The 27,092-nt window shown below is 43.9% G+C and overlaps 1 protein-coding gene across 1 annotated transcript in view; it reads right to left on the reverse strand.

Moving 5' to 3' along the window:
* arap2 (ArfGAP with RhoGAP domain, ankyrin repeat and PH domain 2) overlaps positions 1–27,092 on the reverse strand; it is an 81,683-nt gene that overhangs the window by 28,876 nt on the left and 25,715 nt on the right. Inside the window, exons 11-15 of the mRNA XM_079184595.1 lie at positions 22,373–22,458; positions 21,920–22,102; positions 16,759–16,933; positions 8,779–8,904; positions 1,563–1,707 (exon numbers count right to left, since the gene is read on the reverse strand). Coding sequence (XP_079040721.1) covers positions 1,563–1,707; positions 8,779–8,904; positions 16,759–16,933; positions 21,920–22,102; positions 22,373–22,458 — 715 coding nt within the window. The remainder of the gene's footprint in view (positions 1–1,562; positions 1,708–8,778; positions 8,905–16,758; positions 16,934–21,919; positions 22,103–22,372; positions 22,459–27,092) is intronic.

A 27,092-nucleotide genomic window follows, 5' to 3' on the forward strand; every position in this document is an offset into this window, starting at 1 on the left:
GCGAAAAGGTGCAAAAAGAAACAGAAGCCAAACAGACGAAATAGAAAAAGCAAAGTTTTGCTTCCGACATTTGAATTTGAAGGTCAGAATTAACTTACAAATATTCTTGTAGAAACAGAGCGGGAAAAACTCAACTTATCACCAGCTAACATACTCCCTTTGCATTAATTCCTCAGAAGTGGGCTTGTAATATTCATACGACTCCGGCAGACGCGTGTGTCGAAGGCCGGAGCCGTAATTCAACGGTGTCCTCTGCCACGGTGAAATTACCCCAAAACGCTGCGGCTTAATGGAAGCGACACCTACGGCTTCCTGTAGCGCGGCGATAGAGGCTGCTGGTGGGAGCGCGTGTCATCTGCATACGTTAATATTCATAAGCGGCAGACAAGTCAAGAGGTGAGGCGTCCCCGCGCGCAGGCATGCTGGGAACGCTGGAAGTTGCCAAAGGGAGAGGGAGAGACGGCAAGAGTTTAATCTAGTGAAACGCACAGCCATTACGAGCGTTAGCGACGGAGGAATAACAGCCTTGACCTGTAACTGTGGACGTATGCGCAAAGCTAAAAAAACGGCGCCATGTCACCGTTTGCTTGGTGGCGTCTGTGCACACAACATGGCGTCATTGTAACCTGTCACGACAGTGTGTATGTGTCCAGTTTATTGGAAAGGTCATAGTTGTAGCTGGGCAGCTGTGTTTCTAATGGCTGTGTAAATAAAAACGCACAAATAAAAGCATTGTTTCCTCTTCATAACATCTGCTGCTGTCATTAAGGACCTGGCTTACGCTTCAATCATAAGCCATTATCAGGCTCCTCGCAGGGGAACTGAAGCACACACACACACACACACACACACACACACACACACAGTGTAACCCAATGGGAGCGGGGAGAGGGTGAGCGGGAAAGGATCGAGACATCTGTTCCTCCTTTGGTGCGTTTGTAACACTTCCAGAAGACATAAAGAAAAAGTTTGCTGTCGGAGAAACTTTTTAACTGAATCATAATCTGAGAAGCGATATGCGGGAACGGAGGGAGGGCCGTTAAAGCCGCGACGCTTCGCCCGCGTCTCCGCCGGAGTAAACAGGAAATATAGCGCTCATAAAGCCGTGATAGGGTCTCTTAAATTGAATAATACTCAAGTTTAGATTATGCTAATGAGACGTGTGACAACGGGAAGAAGCTGTGAGCGTGTGTTTATGTTGGGATGTGTATTACATGTGCAGTAAACTGCCAAATAAAACATTTTTGTAAATAAAACATTTAAAAGACTGCATGTGTATCCTCAAAGCAGGTTGAACAATCAAATATGAATTATGATTTAATGGCATTTCAAATGGGTTTGACTGCATAGTGTGTGTGTGTGTGTGTGTATGAGAGCAATTTATTTCGTGTAAAGGAAGCCCTAAAGCTCGCCTGAACAACTGTTCAAAATGCTTATAATCCAATGAAGATTTTGCATAAAAAGTTTACAGTGGATTTAGTTTTTTTTAGGAAGGTTTTTTTTTTACTCGACAGCAGGGACCCGTCCACAGTGTGTGCGTGTGTGTGTGTGTGTGCTCATACCCAGCTCCAGTCATCGTCTCTGTGTTGCTGACAGCCAGGCTGACCACCTCAGAGACGTCCACCCGGCCGATGGCCGACGGGCTGCGCTCGCTCTCGTAGTAACTCAGGAAGCCGCCCTCTAAAGTACACCAACGATGGGCCATGTCTGAAATATACACAAACACATACAGACACATTTTGTATTACGTACTTGAACTACCTACAAATAATAGTCTTAACTAGTTAAAGGTTCTCAATATGGAATTCAGAGCATATGTGCTGCAGTGGCTACATTAATGCTCTAAATACCACATTGAGAACATGTATTGTTTTAGGTTGTTTGATGACACTTTTCACCAGCCGCTTCCTGTTGTAAATCAGCATTGTGCTGATCTGATGCTAACTTCAGAATATGTATAGCTTCTATCCTCATGTACCCAAGATTCTCCAATGTGTCTGGCATCTATTTAATAACTACTGTAGCGCCATGATTTGCATACTGATAAAAATGTGACAAATTGGCTATTGTTTGTAGAGTCAGAAAAAGAAATGAATTAGTGCCTGCAATGTTAGCGATTGGTTTGTGAACAATTAGCACCACTCCAACCCCATTTAACGGCGCTAATGACTCTCTACGAGCTAAGACAGCACCACCGAGAAACCGTTTACAAGTCCGGAGATAAGACGCCGTGCATTCAGCTTTCGCACTCCGATAGATGAATGGAGACGTGACGGCGTCATAAGCCTCCGCTTTTGTTCAAGGGAGCAGTTAACTCAAAAACAAAGTTGTTGTTTTTCATCAAACGCCAAACCGAGCAGACGTAAAAAAAAAAAAGATCACACCACCTGAAGGCCGGCGTTTCGAGCAAACACGCCTCCAGAATCAACATCCAAGAGAAGAAGAAGGAAAAAAAAAAAAAGAACATCAATAATGCAACAAAAGAGGTAATGGCATGGAGAGAGGAGTGCAAACATCTCACTGTTGAAGAACAGAAGATTTAGTTTGTGCTTTAACTTTACGATGAATCGGATAGGAGGAGGCGGTCCTTTCTTCTGTCCATTTGAGGACGACTAAGTCAAGCTTACTGAAGACACACGGCATTAAAAGAGTCGAGCTTTAAGAAAGAAGTCAAGTATTAGATGCACTATAAAGAGACGGAGGTTGAATTTCCTGTATTAATTTGATTTTGGCTGGCATAATATGTACTCAAATGTAGATGTCCGTCTTTGTCAAATCCTCAGACAGGTTCATCGTGCTTTTATTTAGGGAATATTTGTGACATTAAAGCTCAGAACACTGAGCAAGCGTCTGGTGTCAAAAGTTCAGAGGTGAACTTGCACTCGACTGGCGAGCAGCTATGACGTCATTACCGGCCTCGTGCCGGTTTTTAAGTACGGCGAGTATGAACCCAGCTTTAAAGAGACTCTAAGTACCGAGCAGATTTCAATCAACGAGCGTGATCTCGATGGGAACGCTGGAGAACAACATCGTCTTTCATGACTGTCTGACTGTGTGATTTACATAGCCAATGAGCATGAAGTTCATGAAAACCTACCTAATTTTGGATTTTTACAAAGTCACCGTGCCATCTGCTTTTGTGTTCCGCAACAAACAAACAAACAAACACGCACACACACACACACACAAACAGCCCCCCCCCACCCCTCCCTCGCACCCCCTGTCGCTTGTGACTCCAAAGTTTCCACTGTATTCATCTCATGAATATGCTAATTGCACATTCCTCTGCCAACTGTGTGTGATGTTTCTGAAGGAACAGATATCGTAAAAAAGGAAGTGTCTACAACTGTCTGTTAAAAGAAAAAGGGTGTGATAAGCATAGGAAACGAGGATGTCAGTTTCGCTCTCTTTCACCCTTGCACCGCCTCGCTGTATGGCTCTTTCTTTTTCTTTTGTCTTTTCTGTCTCCAAAAAACAATCTGGACACAAACGTCAGACGGCATTGAAAAATGACTAATATCTTGTTGCTTACTGTGGCATTTAAAAAAAAATACTTTTCTTCTGACCCCAGAAAAAAAATGATTCCAGCAACTGAATAATCACAATATTTAATCTTAAACCATCCGTGCAGGTAGCAGCTTTGCATGTGACTCTGTGTGTGTGTGTGTGTGTGTGTGTGTGTTGGAGGGAGAGAGAGAGACTCTGGTATTTAAAGTCATTACCAATCCCATCTGTCTGACAGGACGGACTGTTGTCTTGGCGACAGAAGAGATCGTAACTTCACTTCCGTTCCAAATGGATTTCCAGAAAATGTCATGTCCATCATTTCCCGTTATGACACAGTTAAGTTTGTATTTTCCAGTAATTTTTGCCTCCATAACTAACTGAGCAGTTTCATTTGTACCGTCTGAAAAACGCAGACCATAATAATCATCAGAAGCACACTTAATTTCCAAAATGAAGTTAATTGCGATCATAAGTTGCTAGAAAACTGCCATTGATTATCTCGCCATTTTGCCTTTTTCCCCTCATAATGCTACATTGTGAACAACAAATACATGTTTAACTTCTTAACACTAGTGCAAAGTGTTTATTGCTTTGTTTTTCTATATTAAAATGGTATCAGATAGGGTTTTGGTATCTGGTACTACATTTCCGTTAACGCGACATCAATGGCGGCAAATAGCTATTGTCTGGGGCTGTCTAAAACGTGAGGGGACCCAAGATGAACAACATCATAGGAAAGCACTAAAAACATATTGCTTGTTTCTTTTTTCTTTTCTCTCATAGATTCCTGCATAACATTTCCTTTAACTCGAAAAAAAACGGCTGAAATAAAGCAGGATTTAAGTGATGAGGGGTCACGGAAGGCTTTGCTTTGTCTCGATTGTCCTAGAACATCAGAATTATTAATAGATTTAATTTTCATGTTGGCACACATGGAGTTTGGATCCCGTCTCCTTGGAATGTCGGACTTTACACTATAGTAGAGGGGAGAAAGAGAAAAAAAAAAAGAATTTTTTAATTTTCTCTCAACTCCAAGGAGAAAAGACATTAAAAATCCCATCGTGAATCACGGAAGCAAATTGCTACAGGACCCCGGGTCCCTGGGCTCACCACTCGACCAAGCAGCTTCTGAGGAGTTGTCCTAATATTGGCCGGCACACCCGGAAGAGCAGATGCCCACATAAGAATGAGGAGACAGAAGAAGAGGGTTTAAAAAGGAGGGCACTTATCTCTTTTGGGTTTGAATAGTGAATGAACATGAAGGATTTGGTTTTTGGATGGGAGGACAGAAGAAGGCATTTTTCATGGGATGCCTGAAAGTGAAAGAATACCTCAAAGATTGAAAACGTGTGTGGTGTGGCTGTTATTTCAGCACAATAATGACTTCAGTGTAAATGTGGAATAGCTGCAGTGACTTTTACTCAATTGAATGGAACTGTTATTCAGATATTTTGGGGGATTTTGTTGCAGAAGTTACTTCCTCACGCAGTAATGAATGCCTTTGGATCCCTTCAAGATATTCCACCAGGAAACGCAAAAAAAAAAAAAACGCATGCATCCTTCTTCTTCTTCCTCCTCTGTTTGTGGTGCAGAATTTCCTCTGCGGGCGGGATATCACGAGCTTCTACACAAGCAGCCGTGCAAAAAAAAAAGGGGGGGGAACAATAGTGCTTGATTTACAATCAGGCAGCTGCATCCACAGCCAGCTGTTTCCCCACACACACACACACACACACAACAGCAATGGCCCCCGCGGCCCAGCCGTTCTCCGCGGGAGTCCGCAACCAGCCGCCAGAGACGACGCTAGCGGAAGCCAACCGTGGTATGTGCCTCCACCAGCTAAATTGGGCCAATTAGCTTGAACGCCAAGAGTGCTCCCTGCATAGCTTTTTATTTTTTCCAGAAGAAATTGTGGAATCTCTTTCTCTGCTTTATTTTCTCCTCGCTCACTTCGGTATAATTTGTCAAATTCGCTAAACGCTCCAAGTACGCAAGACGAACAGGTGGATTAAACTCAGAAAGTCGGCAATATGGCAAATAAAAAAAAAAGTCGTATTAGTCATCGGCTGAACGGCCAAAGTTAGAGAATTACATATTTACTCAAAAGTTAAGACTCAGATTGTGTCTCCAACTGCACTGCTCAAGATTTTCCCAATGTCCCCCGAAACTTATTTTATCGACACTGCACAGACACCCATTTCAGTATGCATCGGGAAAAAAAAGCAGGCTGTGCCCCCCCCCCCCCCTCGCCCCTTTCCAGTGAATCACCCTCATCTCTCCCGCTCGCTCTCCTTCCGCCAATCTTCTGCCTATCTCGCCATCGGACTAAAATATCTGTGATGAAGACATCTGCTGGACAGCTTGTCAGGGGAGCTGGAAATGGAAATCGAGAAACTGAAGGGATCTGAACGATCTGTCTGTGCCAGAATTACAGCCCACTTCATTACAGGGAGGAATGGACAGATATGGCATCAGATAAAGAGGAAAAAAAACACTATCTGCCATGTATTTTTGGCCTTAAAAAAAACTGCACTACTGACTCATTGAAGCAAGCAGAGGCACAGTAATATGAGCACACATGATTAAATTAAGACTAATTGTTTAAACAGCTTTCGTGTAGATTCCCATAAATGTGACTGCTTATGTATTCCAATCATTAAACACCCTTTTGACAGCTCATTTTCAGCAGAAACCATAAACAATATTTGGTTTATTATCAAAAACTTGACTCCGGCTTTGTAGATGCGAGTAATTGAATGTTCATATGCGCTCAGATTTGTGTGCTAATAAAACTGTGAACATCATTCTACGTTTCTCTCGACTCTCCACAGCACCTCATCCTCTTCTTCTTCTCTCTCTCTCTCTCTCTCTCTGGCAGCAGTTGAGTTACTGTTACAGAGCGCAGCTGATGAGGAGAAGACAAAACTAATCAGAAATTAGGGGCTGGCCTTTCCCTGCTGCCACTCACCATTTCAGATAGTAACCGCCTCGCGTCTCTCTCTCTCTCTCGCCTCCCAAGACTCTCCCGAGTGGCCAGACACACACACACGGAGATGCACATAAAGCATGTACACACTCCTTAATGTGGAAGTAGTATGACTTCATTTACGCTGGAATCAACTGCGTAAAAAGCCTAATGTGGAGCGGAGCTCAACTGAAGAGCTAATAAAGTGGCTCCACGCTGGAGAATAAACCAGTTCAACCTAGATTCCAGCACAGAAATAACAAGATGGAATATTGTTGTTCTAATCTTAATCTACAGTCCCAGCGGCATCTAGGCTCACCACGGTGTTTTGCCAGACGCTAAGTAGCACAGTATTTTATTTCACTTACGGCAGACTGGCACAATGATCCCCCCCCAATGCGAACCTCGGTCGAGGCCATTACCAACATTGCTTGCCAAATTAATTCATGTCGTATACTCTCAATTTAGCTCCCCATCAGCGGAGGCATGAAAGCCTCTTCTGGAGTCGTCTCCAGACAAAAAGTTTGGGATGCTGTGGCAGAGTGCTTTTTATTAAGCCCTGACTACAAACTATGAATTATTAAGAACTTTGGGTGTATCTATAGACCATCTCACCATTAGCCAGGAAGCGAAAAAGGCATCCTGGAGTACGCTAAAAAAAACAAAAAAAAAAACACCTTGTCCCTCCACGGTCGCAAAGTCCTGACAGTGCTCCCTCATGATTGAAGAAGGTGAAACGCATCGAGTTTTCAAACCCCAACCCCTCTGAATTTTTTAGCAGCTGCATCTGCAGTTAAAGCCCCATTAAAGCACAAAAGCCAAACTTGTACGGCTCTTCATAATAGATGACATAACGGGGCGTTTATCGTCCGAAATATTACAGGCAGTCATCAGAAGGGTACAGCTTTGGAATGGCGCGGCGTCTGTAAGTGGTACAAAATGCACAAACAGTGACTAAAATGGACCTCGAGCAAAAAAATGTGTATCTGTCGTCTTGGTCCATCTCGAGCGAAGGGCTCTCTCTAATGTTGTCATGCCAATGGGTTTTCTATAAATACAGCCAATAGTGTTCTTTTTCTGGAACTACTTTAACATGAGGAATCACCCCGGAGAAAGAAAACGGCTTGAATCAGGATGTTTTTCACGATATAGTCACAGTTTGAGCAAATATCATGAAAGACTGCTGACCATGAAGTGGTCAAGATAATCTGGCAATTTTATCCGACCAATCAGACTTAGCAATGTTGCCATGTTTCCCAGGTCCAAGCAATTTCCTTGGCGAGTGCAATATTATCATAACCACCGTAAATGATGGCCAGCCATTATGGAATTAGGACCCAAATTCCAATACATGTGAATCATCCTTCAACAAATGAAATGGGAGTGAATCTCACCTCTACGTATAATGAGAATTTCAATAGACACTGGTGAGAATTTTTTTTCTCCCATCTCCTCTAAGGGGCAATTTCCGAGAACCTCAGCCCTGTTCATTAGCCGGCATGTACGACCACCAATGAGAGCAGAGCGTGTGCGCCGGGTTGACGGAAATAGAGATGGATGTCTTGCCCAAGACGAGGGAGATTCCGCTCATCCGAGTGGTAGGTAACCGCAAGCTGTCAGGTCCCACCCGGACCAACCCCCCCCCCCCCCCCCCCCCCACCATCCTCCATCCCACTCCTCCACCTTCCCAATAACCCCCTTCCCGAGGGGCGGCATCCAGAGCCGGCTCCTTCTCCTAATTACCCATGGGGCCCCCGAGAAACGCTCCAGCTGTTTGGAGAAGTGGGACCGCTGCGGAGCAGGAGAGGTGCAGCAGCAGCAGCAGCAGCTGAGGAGTGTGAAATGGAGCCTGATTAAAAGTTTTAAACTGCTTTGGAAGACAGGACAAGGAGATTTGTTTGGTGGGGGGAGGGGTAGCATCTCTCAGGTGGCTTTGGAGAGGACTTGAAGTGAATTCTTAAATGTATTTTTATCTTAATTTTCTTAACCCCGGCCTTAATTTACCCTGTAGCTACTCACGTAGGGTATTCCGGTGCTGGGTCGTCTTGAGAAGATCTTTCCATCTGACGCGTACTCCCAGAGGACCGATGCAGAACGCATTTGAAAGGCGGATTCATTGATCGTTTAGACCGGACTGTTTGGTGTAAGGATTAAACGATTGGCAGTTTGACAACTGACAGACTGACACTGATTGATCGCTCAGCGCTTAACTGGAGTAGATCTCTTGACAAACACGCAGTTTAAATTGCTTACAAAAGGATTGACGGATTGATCGGCCTCGGCAAAAAAAAAAAAAAAAAACTCACCATCTCTTCCACGGCGGTCCAGCGTCGTCTTGGCCGGCCCGGTGGAGATGTAGAGGAAGCCATCCATGAAGAAGGAGACGTCAGACAGGGAAGTGCTCTCCGACCACTGCTCCAGTCTGGGGAAATCTACAGTGAGGGAGGGGGGGGGGGATACAGTAGATGAGCAGGGAAATGGTTTTCCCCAATTAATGTAGTGAAGGAAGTGCGCCATTACGATGCTTCACCAGTTCACCTCCACCTGCAGCGGTAACATTTCAAATTCTAAATTTGGATGACTTTTGCCGTATTTGACCACAAGTAAATCCGAGATTTGGATTTTTTGTAAAAAAACATTTAATTATCGAGGATTACAGAGAGCATTTCAAGACACATACCTACATGTACAGTACTGTAAAATAAATAGTTTTTAAGTTCAGTCCCGTCTTCATCTTTATCCGTTTAAATTAAAAGCCTTCCTCGCTAATTCTTTTCTCGTTTTCCTGCTAAACTCCCTCATCTCATCCTTTCTCGCTGGCTTTAAGAGCTCCCCACATTCAACCTTATCGTTCTCAAATTCAATTAGCTTCAATTCTGGGGTTCAATTTTCTGCCGGAGCCTTGGCAATATCTCACAGATTCGTATCTTCACCACCTCCAGCTCTCTCTCATCAAGGCAAGGTAAAAGACGTATAATTGAAACCACTTTTAATTGAAGCGACAGTTCCACCCTTCACTGACACCACCTCATCTCAAGGCCGCGTATCGCTCAGCAGAAACAATCAGTTCATTCAACAAGACAGCTTACTCTGAAGAACTAATTAACTGTGTCCATATGCACATTAATGATCTCTGAATTACAGTAAATATTAGGAATTAATGAGCATATTCTGAAAAATGAAATAAAAAAAGGGTGTAAGAAACTCAATTAAGTTTTTTTTAAACTGTATATTACTAAATGAGGATGAAATGAAGGTAAAGCCCACAAAAAGTTCAAATCTTAAGTAGATTTATACATTTAGGAGTGGACAATGTGACAATATATATACAGTGAGATGACAAATGTGTAATTTAGATTATTACATGTTTTCTATCATGTAACTATCTCTGAGGACATTATGTTTTCAATCCTTTTTTTCACAATTAATTGATTTTTGATTTAGTTATCTCGTTACTTTGAGTATTTGTATATTTTTATAAGCGCTCTCTTTACTTTGGGGGGGGGGTTAGCTAGTCAGCACACATCACATTTGATTCGATACCAGCTCTAGATGAGTCATCGAAAATATGTTTACGTTTTCACACCTAAAGAAAAGAGTAATATCAACATGTTTATGAGTAATAAAGACCGTAAGACACCAAACAAATACACCATCACTCATGATCAGTCTAGCTAGTAGCAATCAAATCAACACCAGCACCACATCTGGCATGACGGAGCTCATTTTTTATTCACTGCCGCCAAAGGATGTAGAGCCAATCAGCAGCAGGGTGACAGAAAGCCTGGGTGACATCAGGGAGCAACATCTGTAATCTGGCTTTGAATCTACCGCGGACAATGTGTCCGCCGAACAGCAGCATCATCAATACATGGAATCTGACAGAATTTAATCAGCAAACTGCAGGGAAGTGAATCCAACACACACACACACACACTATTTTCCAACCACTCAGGTTGAGAGAATGTAAATAAGCCAGTGGCTTGATGCTGTATCAGTTGTAACAAGGCTCTGTCTCTCTCTCTCTGTGAGCCTTCTAAACAGTCCCTCTGGGCCCCTAAAGCTGGACTCCGTTAAGATGGGACTGTGATGTCTGTGGGGGCGGCGGTTGAGAAGTCTGGCCCGCGCTGATTGGCTCAGTCCCCCAGCGAAGGGATGTGACATGACAGAGTGCTCAATTAGCCATCTGGTCGCCCACGGCAACGGTCACAAAGTGGTCCCCGACAAGCGGCGGACAGTGGGGTAATCAGCGCACACACACACACACACACACACACACACACACACAGTAAATAACACAAAGGGCTAACATATGCAAGGCAAGCATGGATGAAATGTACAAGTCAGCTAAAGATAAGAGAGCAGAAGACGACATGGACCGTCATTCACATGGTTACAGACATACAACTCATTTATTGAGCTGTTGAGCCAGAGGCTTGAAAATTAAAACCATCCACACACACACACACACACACACACACACACACACACACACACACACACACACACACACACACACACACACACACACACACACACACACACACACACACACACACACACACACACACACACACACACACACAGCACCAGGGGAAACACCTCCGTTATTAAGACTCAGAAAGACTCACCGGCTGCTTGTGACCTCCTGACCCTCTAATAGCCCAGTTGTACGGTTTGTGTGGAAGTTAAAAACATGCACGTCAACAACCTGGCAGAGCCTAGCGATGCTGCTAACAGCAGGGTGGAATGGAGACCCAAGATAAAACAGGGCCTCTGATTTACTGTTGGTGCCTGTGTGTGTGTGTGTGTTGACGTTCATCTTTTTATTATCCACACAGAAAGCCGGCTGGATAAATTTTTAATGTGCCGCGAGATTTCAGAGATTCGAGGCGTCGGGGATGCTGGGGTGGCAACAATAAAACTCCTCTTGCCTCCAAATCCGCGGTGTGTCATTTAAGAAGAAGCGGGATGATGTCAACAGCGAGAGGCATCGCCGGCTTAGCTCGGGGTTTGTTTTTTTTTAACGGTAGAACGTCCTCTTGGGTGGAGTGAGGAGCTCCCATAAAACACAATTTACATGTTTACACTGCTCTGTTTACAGTTAAGACATTAGCTGATGCTCTTATCCAGAGATTTACAGGGTAATTGCTGGCAGGGGCTCACTGTCTTGTTGCACAACCGTAAAGCTACTATTTGTGTATTTTCTTTTTTTAATACGGTAATCTTAGAAGTAGTTCTAATGGCAGTGCTTTCTTCAAAGTATGGCATTCTAAACACTTGCTTTAAAGCTCCACTATTTCTTATTTTTATGTGAACAGTACGTCAAATGAATACGTTTACTGTGAAATCCCTTATAAACGCACAAATAAAATGTTACGTCCAATTTCCAGGTTTCAACTAACATACGTCAATATTTATGAGAGTTGAGATACACGATGCAACCACTGACGCGATCTCCTTTTAAAAGTGTACCACATTACAACATTTACACAAACGTAAACTCAAAGCATTGATGTGAACCGCTCCTCTAATATGTTTTGACATCAACTGACTGGACTTGGTCAGAGTGCAGTTGGCATAAATGGATCCTTCATGTCTGTGCTCTGGTACAGAGGCCAAGTGGCGCATGGAGCCCGGTCGTTAATGTTGCCCACCTGCAGCATTTAAGAACCAATTAGTCCGACGGGGACCAGTGGCACCGGCACAGAGAGAGCGGCCATGTCCGAGGTATGAAACTTCTTTTCGGAGTTAGGAAACTATTCGTTGGCCAAACCTGTCCTCCGGGTCGTCCGTTAACGCCGCAAACTTGGACGTGACAGCGACGCTGGCAACACCATCGGTGTACTAAGTTAAATTAGCCAGCAAGGTGTTGGATATGGGAACAATTTGGGTTTTTTACATTTTCTTGTTAAGAGAATTTAAAATCAAGAGTCCGTCAGTTGTTGCTTTCGTCAAGACACAACTTCAAATTTTAGGATAGACGGTTTATCGGGGGAATTGGGGGAAAAAACTGCCCACTTACAGTTTGGTTTCCTTGACCACTTAGACAGCGAATTAGCATTCAAAAAGTGTCATCAACCATCAAAGTACAGTCTCCACAGTTGTGCGTGTCTGGTCTCATATCCATCACTAATGTTCAAAGTGGGAAGTGACAGGACAGACGGCGGTGACGGCACAGTTAGACATGAATTGTGCCAAAATAGATTACCGTGAGACACGTTTGACGTTGGCAAGTGTGTTCATTTTACAGTTTAGCTACAACAGAGCCCATGATAATTTAAATTAACCTTATATTAGATATTTTAATTAGTTTCCAATGTGGCTTATGAAGCTTCTCGAGTGCAACATATGGAAAATACACTGGACATGAAAAATGATGAAGGAACCTAAAAGACATACAAGAAACCGCCTCAGTGGAAGCATTCGCCCTCGGGGGTGTCTGAAAATGTGAATAGACACTGTCTCGGAGAGCCGCCATTGGCGTTATTTTAATGAAATCTGGGATGGGGGAATATGTAAATGAACATGCATCCCAGGGTGCTATGGGGCGAGCAGGTGTGGGCGGGACAGCTAGGTCCGTGGAGGCCCGTGTGCATGCATTTAGATGTATGCAGAGCGAGAGAGGGAGCTAATGAAGTAGCAATGCTCCGGTATCAGAGGACGTCCCAATTCTGGAGCTACAAATGAGCCGCTGTGGAAGGAAAGGGACAGTGGCGAGGGTTTTCTGGGAGAAGCAGGCTGACAGCTTTGTTTTCATACACTACATCCAGGGGGAAATAGAGAGGCTACTCTATTTTTTATTTGTACAAATTGGGAGCGCGCTTCACACTGCGAAGGAGACGCGGCCGCAATGTTTTCCTCACACCGAGAGGCACTCCGATTCAGATTTTGGTTGTGAAGAGTGAGAACTGTTCAGTCTGGCGATTGTTTTATTGTCGTCTTATCTCAGCCTCCCACCGCGGGGGAGGGGGGCGGGGGGGGAATTTGGTGGAGAGCCATGTCTGCTACCATTTCATTCAATATAGTTTTTGGTTTACGGCACCATGTGGCGGGTGAACGGAGGCCTGAAGTGTACCCTGGTTGGGGATGTGTGCTTTATGAGATCAAATAAAAAATAAAAAAAGGGAGAATACTAAGCACACAGCCACCGCAGGTACGCGCATAATGCCACGACAGCAGACAGTCCGCTTCAAACAAAAAGGAAACACTTTTATCTGTCCTTATGTCGCATCGCATGTGAAGAACTTCAACTGTAACCCGAGGCTTCGGTCTCCTAAACAACCCGGCGCTCTGTTTTTGTTCTTGATATTGGCTGCTATGTTGCTCTCTTTATTCTCCTCTCTATCTTCGCTGTTTCAACACCAAGCTATACAGCAGGGATGGCGTCATGTGGGTATTGAATTGTTCCCAGCCTCTGCCAGACACAACCAGCTGAAAAAGTTCAATTTTTTTTTTGTTTAATCTAAATTTTCACAAGTCTTTTTTTTCTTTTTTTTTCTCTGCAAAACTCTGGGGGCTGCATGCACAAAAACAATGGAGACGCCACTTTCCACAGCTTTGTGTGATGTGACAATGTGTCCGGCAGTCGGAAAATGTCAAATAGGGAATTTGGACAGGGTTTTTGTGTGGAGCCTTAATCTTTTCAGCAGCACCATAACAGTCGGGTTGTTTTTCCCACTGTAGTTTCACAAATCGTATTTATTTACAGCTTTTTAAACCTGCTAGAAAAAAAAGGTGCACATAGCCACATACACAGTAGTGTTGAGAAAACACAGAGCGTTCGATCGTCGTAGTAAATTGGGTCAGTCAATACTCCATCGAGCCTCATAATATACTGTGCCAAAGAACTTCATAACTGTGTGTGGTGATATAAAGTTCCCGGCTCCTTCAGGGAAACAGAATATTGCACCACCAAAAAGAATGATAATGATTGGCATTTGTTTCCGAACTTAATTGAATCAAGTTGCAGGCTCATGCTTTACAAGCTTCACTCTGTATGTTGATGTCAGGACCACCATCTATTTTATTGACATTTAGGATTGGTTTCCAGTGAGATGTTATTGAGTTCCTGTCGTGACGTTACCGTTGTGAACATTACTGTTGCTGCTATAGACACTACATTTAGCCTAGTTATATATTCAATGTATGGAAATGTATAGCTAATATGCACACTATTCATATTTGTGTAATTATTGCAAGTCATATCGTCATCGCAATATTGAGCAATGTTATCCCTCATCGCAGATTTTCCTCATGCAGCGCAGGCATACCGGGCGCCAGAAGATCATGCGCGAGAGCACCCGCCCAGCTCCGCAAGCGGGAAAACTCTGCTTTCTCGGTCAATATTGCCGACAGTGAGGAATTATTTGCTTTAGTTGACTACGTGTACCGCCGACATCCAGCAAATGTTGGCTTTGTTGTAAAGAAGACGCCATCTTTAACGGTGCATCTGACCCCCGGGTGAACATCACCAGCGTCACTGGAGTCGCTTTCTCGTGGTCGGCGCAGCAAGTCGGGACTACATGGCAGAGTGACTGTTGACCCCTGAGGCAAGATCTCCATTGCAGCCAACAAACTGTGAATCTATCAGAGTGGCATTTGGGTTCTTGGTAACCCCCCCCTGACCTCGGTCCGTCTTGCTTGCAGTAGTTGGTCTGTTTAGTTGAACAGACATTTCTATAGGAAGAGTACGGTCGGCTCCATATTTATCTTGTTTTTTTTTAATGATGAAACACAACAACTTCCAGACACATAATGAGCGTATAGAGACTGCAAGTATGCTACACGTTTCCGATGGACAACACCACACGAGTGTGTGTGTGTGTTTGTGTCCGTCCGTCTCTCTGGGTGTGTGTATTTTAGCACACCTCCAAGTAATGGCCATGACCATGCGACCAGGTGACCCAAGCTAGCAATTAGGAGTCCCTAACAGGCTTTGCGCAGGCAGGTGTGCACAGTTGCAGCGCATGCATTATGTAAAAATACAGTCCCTGAGAAAGTCAGTCTCCCCCCCCCCCCCGGCCACAGCCAATGACCTCTCTCGCTCCTTTAATCTCATACATTCTCATCATCGGCCCCCGTGCGCAACCGCACAAACAAAAAGAACCCGTCATGAGGAAGCCGCACGACACAGCACATCTGCCGTGTCTCCGATGGCGGGAAACATGAGGTGGGTAATACAAAGGACAGTTGGGGATAAATAGCAGACACAGAGAGAGAGCGAGAGCGAGAGCGAGAGCGAGAGAGAGAGAGAGAGAGAGACAAACTAGCTGGCTTCAAATTTGTGGGTTTTTCTGCCTTCATTTCCTATTCATGGCAGTGGAAAAAAAGAAAACAAACTGTGCTCCCACTGTGCTTCTATAAACGTGGCGGCACAGCGGTGAGTAAGAGTTCTAAACATGATTGGCTTGTTAAAGTATAAAGACAATGGGCTGAATATAAGTGGTGCCGACGGTTGTAAAAGTCCAACTCGCACACCTAGTTTAAAGGCCTCTCACTGATTTATGAGAGTGCGTCAGCTCCTCTTTCTGGCCGGTCCAGGAGAATTCATGAGTAATTCGGTTTCATAGCTACTTTCTGTGGTCTCGCATCTCACCTGGCTTGAACACTGGCCATGGGAAAGTTTCCTGTATTCTACCCGGAACTCTTTTTCTCTGAATAAAAAGTATGCACAGTTGTGTTGAAATATAGTATTTACTTAGATGCCAGAGAGCCATAAGAAGTTGATCAAACAGGGCTTTTTGTCTGCTCTAACTTAACCCACTAATGTTAGCATGACAGCTAACTATCGTGCAACCAACAGTAGTAAGCAAGTGTTACCTCAAAAGCCACGGAGCATATTGTTAGCAAACCTTCAAATGCAAATGAACTTCAAGGTAGAATTTTACTCTAAATGTTAAACGCTAAAACAAGGCTAAACTCATAAACTGAAAAAGTAGAGGATGCTAACTTTTGTTATATATATCTATGTACATTTGTTTAAATAATTGATGTAAGCAGCAAGTGCATATTTGAGACCATTTTGCAGAATTCTTTTTTTGTTTTTATAGTAATTAGATGGAGAAATGTCAGCAGAAGTGCGAGTTAGCATACTATTAGCAAGCTAGCTACATCTGGTATCATTTTGGTAACAAAAGCTGTTATTTCAGCCGACAGAATAAGCGAAAAGAAACCAGAGACCCACTGTTTCAAACTCATTTCAAGTGGTAAATCTGCCATTGTTGTCATAGTAAACCGCAACAGGCGGGGAGTGAACCATAAGGGGCCTAACCACAGTTGCTTACCGGAGAGTTTGTTCTGGTGCAGGAACTCCATCTGCAGCCGCTGTCCAGCACGTTGGGCCAAGAGGTACGGGGTTGAGGAGGCGGGATCCCCAGTGGCGCACATAACATCTGCCCCACTGAACACCAGCGCCATGGTCTGCAGCACGTCAGGCAACACCACCGCTGCACACAGTGCCTGTACACACATGAAACGTATTTGTAGGATAATACTGTATTTCCAATTTGGACATATTTCTAACTCAGATGTCTAGGGCTTATTTTTTATTGGCCCGTGAATCTCATTCATGTAAGTCCATCTGTCACTTGGCATTTATTAGAGTGATTGACTCATAAAAGACTGAGTAAGTTCAGTCACCGCTCATTGCATTTCTAAGTAGCTTTTACACATTTCACATCCCAGACAGTGAAAATCCCCGGAAATGTGAGCGTTGGTCTCACGTCCTCGTGTAGCAGAAGCCGCTCGCTGTCGCTCTGTGCGTGTGCCAGGTTGACAGAGGACAAAGAGTCTATAAAGCGGCGTCACAAAACCATATAAAAGTTTAGAATTGAGTTCCGCCCGCTGATCTCAAAAGAGGAGTTAAAATAAGATCAAACTTCCCTGTGGGAATCATTACATCTCTAATCCCTGTGAAAAAAAGAGGAATACAGCAAATAAGAACAGGACAAATGGCCCATATTAAATATAATGAAACTAACAGTTTCAAATTGGAAGAAGAGAAATGTGGGAATAGAGGCATAAAACGAAATGAGCAAATAACAACAGCGGAGCACACTGAGGCAAGAGGGAATTCACGGAGCGAATACTCGGTTCCAAAACATCACAGTGTGGGAGATATGTACAGTATGACACTGACAAACAAGACAATGAAAGAGAAAACACAGAAACAATGTGACCATTTAAAGAAATTAGGGGTGTGAGTAGGCCTGTACTGCACACAATTTAAAAGTTTCCAAAATTGTCGGTTGAAAAAAAATGTGAAGAATGGCGTGTATTGGAAAATATAAAAATATATACTATGTGTAAAAGAACAGTGATTTGTGCACTTTTCACCACACTGCAATTGAGAACTGTTATAATTATGATGTGGGAACTCAATGTTGAAGTGGTCATAATCATACAATCTATTACAAATGTTCATATGGAAACAAAGGAAGTGCTTTCGTCCTCAATAACACTTCTGCTTAATTCCAGCTTTAGGAAAAGAACTGGCTTGTTGCTCAACTCAGTCGAGAATGACGGCTGCCGACCCAAAAATCACAAATTAGGCAAACAAATGAGTCAGCACACTCACAAATAACACTTTTTAATGATGCACAGCAACAAAGGAAAATGGATGTGTTTCAGCCCTAACCTTTCCTCAACATTTCCAGTAATTCCAGTTTTTTTAAAAGGCCAAAACTTGGACCGTAAGTCTTATTCTCAACTTAAAAAGCACCGTCATGAAATGAGGGAACTTGCGAGAGCCTGTCATATATTTTAATAAATAATAAAAGTCAAGTCTGGGTCGAGGTATTTTCTTAGACGTCTCCTCTAAGAGCCACAAGAAGCATCATACAACTGTTTCCACCGGGTACTCTAGGTGGCAAATAAACAAAAAATGTTTGTCTAAAAATAATGTAAAATTATGGACCAGACCGGATTCTGGGTCTAACATGTGTGCCATCTAATCCTAAATCCACAGAAGAGTCAAAGTGGAGGAAGCCTGGGAGGAGCTGAGTTGAACGGCAACCACCACAACAGGCTGTGATAGGCTGAGGCACCCGTCAATCAAAGATATCTCAAACACTTCTGCATGAACCTGAATATCCTTTTACTAAACTAACATGTTCTTTTAACCCGTATGACGGTCATTAGAAGAACTGCTGGTTGAGGCATCTCTGCACTGGCTCCAGCATTCACCGATTGAGGTTGGCGCCTGGTCTTCCAGGGGCTGTTAAACAAACTTTTATAGAACTTTTTAAAGAACTTCTATAAATACATGATGTTGAATTCCTCCTTTAATAGGAGCAACAAAAAAAAACACTTCTATATGTAGTGTGTGCAGACAAGCTTTGTTAAAACCATTCACCTGTTTCAGACAGTGTGAAGGCCGAGCGAGATTTAAAGAGTCTGACGGAGGAAAATAGTTTCTCTCTCTGTCTGCCGTCTGTCTCTTCCCATCAGTCCAGTCAATTGATGTGACATTGTGCACGATGACCCGCGACAAAGTGGATCAACAGCGGAGTCGAGTGGTAAACGGCGAGATTTCAACGAGCAAACCTCTCCTTTCATCGGCGCCGGAGCGAGTCGGTAAGCTGCATCGATCGGCCGCGAAAAAAGCAAGATCCGTCTGGAAAAAAGTGAGGCGTGGTGAGGCTGCACATATAAATACAGACACACACACACACCTACACACACACACACACACAAAAGCACCTGTCAATATAACCTGCCTGCCTACACAAAAAGACTTGCGAGGACTTTCCAAGCACACGGATTCATCTATTGCTATCCATGCGCATCTTTTCCGCAAAAAAAAAAGTTTCATTCAGCAACAGAAAACGCCAAAAAAAAAAAGTTTTTATATAAGATATGATTAGTTTAGTCGCAGAATGTTTTTGTCTCAGCCGCCATTGGGGAGACGGGGTCAGATTATGGCGAAATAGTCCCAAGCAACCTGGCCTTATTCTGTATCGTCTCTGGAAATGACCTTCCGTGTCATAGCAATTACTGCAGCCACGAGAGGGTTTATGTGTGTGTCTGTGTGTGTAATGATATAAGAAGGTCCTCTGACACACACACACACACACACACACCACCCCCTCTCTAGGTCATGTGGCCTGCAGAGACTACGTGGAGGTCACTGGGATATGAGCTTCTAATGGGGAACATGGGACTAAGAAACAGAGAGAGCGGCATTAAGAGAGGGCATGAAATGAAGAAACCAGGAAAAAAACCCATCTCAACAGAATAAGAGCGCGCGGCTTCGAGATGATGTAAGAGACATGTTGCTGCCGTCGGGGATGAATCACTTCATTTCCTTTTAATTCCATTTCACTCCTCGAATTTCATTTCATTACTCGAATTGACACTCTAAAGCGGTAATTGACTGTATGTGTTGAGTGAGTCTCGTGACCCCTGCGCCCATAAAACTTGTTAAAATGCCATCACGTGATTTGAGAACGGCATGAATGTCACTGAGGAAATCGCTCGTGTTATTGTCTTTGTTCCAGAGACGAATCCCAGAGGAATAGCTTTTATATAGCTTTTCGTTTTTTCATATTCATACTTGTATAATGGTAAGTAAGTGTGACACAAAACTGGAACAACGTGTCCAATGAGATCAGACTCAGTGTCCTTGTTTAAGTTTAAAACACTTTTTTGGTTTTCTTTTTTTTTTTCATAGGTTGCGGAAGGATTTATTACTTTTTGTTTAAGATGAATGAACTTGTTTTGAACATTATTTCAGCACACACACACCTCCATTGCCCAAACCCTTTTAGGCAGCCACACTCTCTGTGGCTGTCACACTTCATCTCCTGCAAAAAATACTCACACTATAACAGCAAATTCACACATCCTTAGTGGTGCAGCACACACATGTTCACACGCATGTACACATCACACACTCCCAAATACACAGACACACGCAAAAAGGCCAGCAAAGCCGCAATAAAACCAACCCAAGCGTTTCCGTTGTGGATCCTAATCCACTTTTCCACTTAGCTGGCTGGTATATCTCTTCCTTACCTCCCCCCTTCATTCCTTCTCTCTCTCTCTCCATCCCTCTCTTTCCACACAAGAAAACAATACATGGGGGCTGATCTGCGTAAATGCTGACGCAGGTGGAAACAGCCGTTTGGAGGCTCAGTGCTTGGTGCTTTTTAAGACCCTCTCTTTTAGGAGAAGCCAAAAAAAACAAAAAAAAAACAGGCTCTTTTCTTTTTTTTCTTTTTGCTGCAGTAATAAACCCTAAAACACAAACTAGAAGAGAAGCCCTCAGCGTCAACGTGCTCGCACAGATCGATCCGACTCATGGCGCTGTTCCACCGATTGTCAAAAGGTCAGAAAAATATAGACATGTTCAGACATGTTGGATTTAGCAAATGGAGTAAGCCATGTACCACGATGGAGCTATCTTATTACAGCAGGTTGATGGATTTAAATACTTTAAATGTCTTGAACAGAGATACTTCTTGATGGTTTACTTGCTCACACGTTGCGGCTAGAGCTGAAGTACATCAGAGCTTCAAAGCTCAAAGTGTGGCATGCAAACAATGTTGCAGCAGCAAGTGCATCTAAAGATATGCTGGTTGCTTGTTGCAAGTCAACTTCTGTTGACTAACACTTAAAGGAACAATAGATGTGTTGGATATGAACCACAATGGCCGCCATAACTGCAGATTGTGACATTTCCAGTCACATTGAACTCTATGCACACATTGGATCGCTGGTATAAAAGGCGGTACAACTTCCAGGTAGAGAGTGCAGCAGTGACCCTGTTCACACCTGGCAGTACCGTGCGTTTTGGGAGCTCCGATCACAAGTGGAAGGCTCATCAGTGCACCAGGTCACATCTGGAATGCGTCTCGAGTGATCCCTTGTGATCGGGATCTCACTTCTCACCTCTATATATGTAAATAAACTATAGCGCATCATTTCCGTTCGCAAAGACCAAATGCGAAATGTTTGACGGGAGGCAGCGACGCAATTCCCGTGTCTAGTCTGCCTGAAAATTAAAAGAAGAGGAAATCGAAGCATTGCAGATGCACTCCTGATATATGTATTAATATTGTCATACTTTATGGACAAAGCTAGCTTACGAAATTTGAGAACCGAAGAGGAGAAAAAGGGAAGACAAAAGGGAAGCCGTGGCTTTGACGACACATCATGACGCATCAGTGCTTACACTACAAACGTCATGTTGCCGAGTGAGTCCCAGACCACCTCAGCGAGTGGTTTGAGTCTCGGTGGTTGTTTACACTTGTATTTAGCGAGTCTGTTCGTGAGCTGATCGCCCAAGTCACACGTTTATAAGACGAGACTGAAAGTCAATGAGACACAAGCCCCGGCTTTCATGTAGAGGATAACTCGTCGTGGCAGTGAGGGAGTTCGGGAGGTGTAGATCTAGTGTACCAGTGGTACTACTTGCACCACATGGTGTCTTCATTAGGATTGTACCTGGTTGAGCTGCTCCAGGTCCTGAAAGCCCTCCAGCACCCTCCGGTACTTCCTCTCCCTGTACTTCCTGCGGCTGAACGAGGCGCGCTGCTCCACCGACGCCCCGCTGTGGACTTCCTCCTCCAGGGGAAGATTAGCCGCCCAGAAACTGTTGGCGTTCTTGTTCCCCACCTCCAGGAAGAGCTGAGGGGGTTAAGGAAAATGGAAAGAGGACAATTACAGCGGAGGATTATTTGTAGACCTGTTAGTAGGGTTCGAAATAAACATCTGCCAAGCCCCCAAATCGTTGCACCGTTTGTCTTGGCAACAAATCTTGTCGATTAGTTTTTCCAGGTCTTCGCTAAGTTTATAAATCCTTTGAAACGAAGCAGAAGCAGTTCATTTTAAGACACTGCCTTTCACATCAAGTGAGAACTTAATTAGCTCCCACTCATAAGAAAAATCAGTGCGTACCTCCACCAGCTCATTGCTCCAGATGCTGCTGTCCAACTTCAAGCTCCGCACTTTGGAAATACTCGGGCCGAGGGAGCGATGTTGCCCTGAGTACACAGGAAGACACGCGCATGAGCTCAGAAGTGCACGCTAACCCTCGGGGGGCTTATGAAGCCTTTTTCCTCAATTAGATGTATTGAAAAACGCACAGCTACGCATTTAGTTCCTGGGAAAAAAAAGAAGTTTTAAAACCACATGTACATATATGAACAGAGATCTCCACACACACACCGATATTCAGTGATGGCGATGGAGTAAACAATATAAACAGGCAGTTACGAGCCGGAGAAACGGAGCGTGACTGGAAGCCCGTTCTCTCACTCACAGCAGACATATTTAGTCCCCTCAGCACTCCTAATTGGAAATGAAAGCGCAGAACGAGGGCCATTAATTGCTAATGAATCATGAGTAATTCATTGTGTTTGTGGGTCGGCCTGTTTATTTGGGTGAACGAGAGGCTTCTAGGGTTGCTCGCGGCCAAAGACGGAGCACACATGCATAATACATTAGAAAAAGGGGAAACGCTGTATGTGTGAATGCGAATTATTGTCCTGTGTGTGAAGCCGGATCATTTTAGATTTAGATTTGGCATGAGCTCATTACTGTGCTCAAGTAGAGCAGCTGTGAGTTTAAAATGTGGTGAGAAAGCCGTCTCGACACAGATCTCGAGAGCACAGACGCCAGAAATCATTCAATTATCTGTATTTTTATTATTATATTGGAAAAAAACGAGGAAATGTCTTTTTGATGACTGTTAACTCTACTTCAGGAATACTGGTGTTTAACAAACCATTACGTTCATTGACTGGTCTGATTGGATCTGCTGCTTTCAACTGATTCATTCGTTGGTCAATTGTTTGCTAAACAATGCTGGGGGATGTTAGAAGATTATGGTTTATATCTCACAAACAATAATAATATAACGCTCGTGTCCATGCTGGTCTGTTCTCAGCAGTACTGTACGAGCACTGAGAGCTTTCCTTCCTCCCCGAGGTTCTTCTTAAATCTTTTGTGGATAGATTCACATTAAGTTCACATTAAAGTGTCAAGCGTTTGTGTTTTTTGGAGCGTGCATGTGCAGGGGGGAGTCTCGCAAACACCCGCAGTCTTCATCGTGAAAACCTCTTTTTACTTGCATTACAGCCTATAGACTACCACAAAATAAATCACATTGAGATCTCTGCTGAGCAGTAGGCTGAACAGCTGTCCCACGCTGGTTTGAGACAGTCCCATGGCGTCAGATGAAGGACGCCGCCCCCCCCTTGCAGCCTCCGAATGAACAAATAGGTGGGGACAGCGTAACGCTATTAAATGATCAGACACAAACAGCACAAACAGTTGTGGGTCGAGTTCTTAAATAGGATTTATGAATTGACTTGTGATTGATCGGACAGCAATCACTAAAGCCGAGTGTCCGTACAGCGTTTTCTTCTACGGTCAGAAAAGCGCTGGCAGGGCGGTGCATTAAGTAACAAGAACGTGCATATTACGGCCGAACTCCAACTGCCAGCTCCTTGCCACGAATGCTTTGAATTTACAGTTCATTTTTTTGTATTTCTTAATTCATTATTTCGATGAAAATAACCGGCGATGGACTCGGCCAATAGCCGACAGCCAATGTATTGGACCCGTCGCTGAAGCCCAGTGGATGCATTAGTGTGTCCCATTGAAGGCAGAGAGGAATGCTCACTGCCTTTGAGACCTCACGGGTCCAGCGTGACAAATAAAGCCCAACGAGCGGCGACTCTGTCACTTTGGCCTGAGAAGGAGTGAGCATATTTCACTCCGGGCGCGCCGCCTGCTGCTGCTGCTGCATTTCTACAGCCGCGCTCCGTCCTCTGAGCCTTTGCAGCGCCACAGGTCCATTTTCACTTGTGTAAGGGTAATGAAGCTGAAAAAAAAATAAAGAAGTGTGCATGCGCCACCGGGTACACGGTGAGATCTTCACATATAAATAGCCCGTTGTACATGTCTTCGTCTTTCTGATGGACCCAAAGCAACACACACACACACACACACACACACACACACACACACACAAAAAGGGCATTCCCATCACAGCGGCTCAGGTTTTCACCCCCAATTAAAGACTTTCTTGGTGACAGTTCGTGGAGCACTTTCCAACCTCCCCCTCTGTACTTATATGGCATTTTCCACTCACTCAGCGGCGAGTCAGGAAGGAAACAAAGCAACGGGCACTGCATTTGTGCGTTACCCTGGCAACTGTTGCCAGCACTGTTGCATCCTAGTTTAGGAGGAGTTTTGGAGCAACAACGTGTGGTGGGAAGAGAGGCCTCGTAATCTTTCGGAGCAATGCAATTCCCCGCTGGTTGGTCGGGTTGCATTGTGGGGGGGAAAGGGCAAAGAGAGGGGCAGCTTCAGTTACTGAGGTATGTGGGTTTGACCAGTTTCGGGGTTGTTTCTCACTTTTTTTGTATTAACAAGGGATTAAATGACTATGTTTAATGTGAAAGGGGACACTTATAGTGACAAACCAACAGAAAAGTATCATCCGACTGTTTTAACGTCCCGCAGATGAAATCTTTTAGTTCAGTGCTACTGTTCTTGTTCTCCTGGTTTCCAGTTGCAGCTATTTACAGAGACAAATATATGTAAATACTACCCGCCCAGCACTCAATAGCAGGGAGACAAAGCCGGCTACGAGCCATGGAAAATGTTGCAGCGAAACAGATATTTCCCCCCGAGGTGGAGACCAAAGCAAAGAGTTAAAAAGCAAAGAGTTAAAAAGAGAGTGGATATTGGAGTTTCATTGATTGTGTGGCCCAAAATGCTAATGTTGCTATATGTCTGCTGGATGTGTGATTAGGCAACTGTGTACTAACACTTTATGCATATGAACTTAATGAGAACCTCACTGGTTTTCAGTTTCTACGAAATGATACCGACACTGCTTTTACTGAGATTATTTTTAAAGTAGCTGATTATTAGCAGGACTCGTTCCCTCTGCAAGGAGACACTGTCGTGATGTCATTCAATAGGTTTCCAGTAGTGACGTCTTTCTATTTGCGTTCTCACTTTCTGCTAGAAAGGGACGGAAAAAAAACGGGCCAACGAAAAATGAGCAGAAAATGAATGTGCGTCTCTTAAAGTAATTAAAAAAAAAGATGCCTTTTTTTTTTTTATATGTTTTAATTTACGTTTTTGATCAGATTCATCTGTATGCTAATATTCGTAATAAACACAATTATATTGTTTTATGAAACTGAAAATAATGGGCAGTCCTTCAAGTCTGCGTAAACAAAGGCGCACTATAGCAGCATATGAAGCTGCTCCACATCAGAGAGTGAAGCTAAAGACTATTAAAAATTAATTCCGTCTTGACATAAGAAAGAGGAGAGCCAATCTGGAATCATTTTTTACCATTAGTCTTCTCATTACTCCTTTCCCTCTTCCTCTTGTTCAGCATTTCTCTTTATTGTCCGTGACACGGGAGCGCTAATTAAAAGCACGAGCAGTCATCGGTATTCCTTTTGGCCCGTCGTCTAATTTGAGGAGAGAGCGGCGGTGTGAGGACGGCGTCCTCGTTGCAGATATCGCCCGGCGTGTCGACAAAATGTAATATTAAACACCCCTGCAAATGAAATCATTTAAGGGTGTTTGAAGAAAAAAAAAAAAAAGGGGGATGTAGGATATCTGATGCGTAGCAATTACATGAGCTTTGCCGAGGTGAGGTGGAGAATTGCATTAAGACTCCGGGAGAAAGCTCAGGCCTAGAGAAGATCTGGGGGGGGGGGGGGGGGGGGGGGGGGGGGGGGGGGAGTGTATCAGAGCGTGGAAAAACCTCAAACCCACCAGGTATCCCTCCACATCGGGCCTGGCTGCTGCTGCTGCTTCTCTCTAAACATGTTTAGCGGGTCAAGAGGCAGTTTGGGATCCCTCAAGTTCTTGCCCGTGGCTTAATCTTTGTTGTCATTTCATCTAAGCCATCCAGTATCGCCAAATAGATTAGAGAGTCCAGAGGCCAGGTGCCAACTCCCATAAGTGGCTTACCACCTGAGAACTTATTCCAAAAAAGAGCCTCGCCGACTCACACGAGCAAACAGAGAGAGACCACCCATACGGTGTGAATGCAGCATGGAGTCTTAATTATTCTTTCCTGGCAAGTTTGCTGCTGCAAAAAAAAATGTGTATTAATTAACAGTGAAATAGTGCAGTCACATGGTTCGAGGAGCAAACTTAATGATAATCAGTTCCAATGAGTTAATAGGTGTGAGATTCTAGCCAGTGCACAACAGGTCAACGGAACGTTCATGTGGAATTAAGTTTACCAGCACGCTCACAATAAAGCGTTCATGGAGAACTAAGTTCCAAGTAATAAATAACGAACACACACAATTAACTTTGTCTGTATTTTTCCTATAATTAGTGGCAAATTACATTTTTTTTTTTTTTTCCTTCCAGGAAATAATTAGGAAATGACTGACTAATAAAATGAAGTGGTGTCTTGTTTATCATCTGGCAAACCACTCGGGGGTCCTTAAAAACTACCATAATGCTGCTGGCTTCTAATTCACACCACGCTTCGTATTGGGGCGGTAGCGGAGTAACGGATGATGTTCCGTAAAAAGAAACGATCAGTAAATCGGCATTAAAGTTTTCTAGCTTTTATAAATTATAACATCGTGATGTTTTCAAAATGTAATGTAGTTTCGGCGGGAAA

Source organism: Pholis gunnellus, assembly GCF_910591455.1.
Source record: "Pholis gunnellus genome assembly, chromosome: 23".
Taxonomy (NCBI): Eukaryota; Metazoa; Chordata; class Actinopteri; order Perciformes; family Pholidae; genus Pholis; species Pholis gunnellus.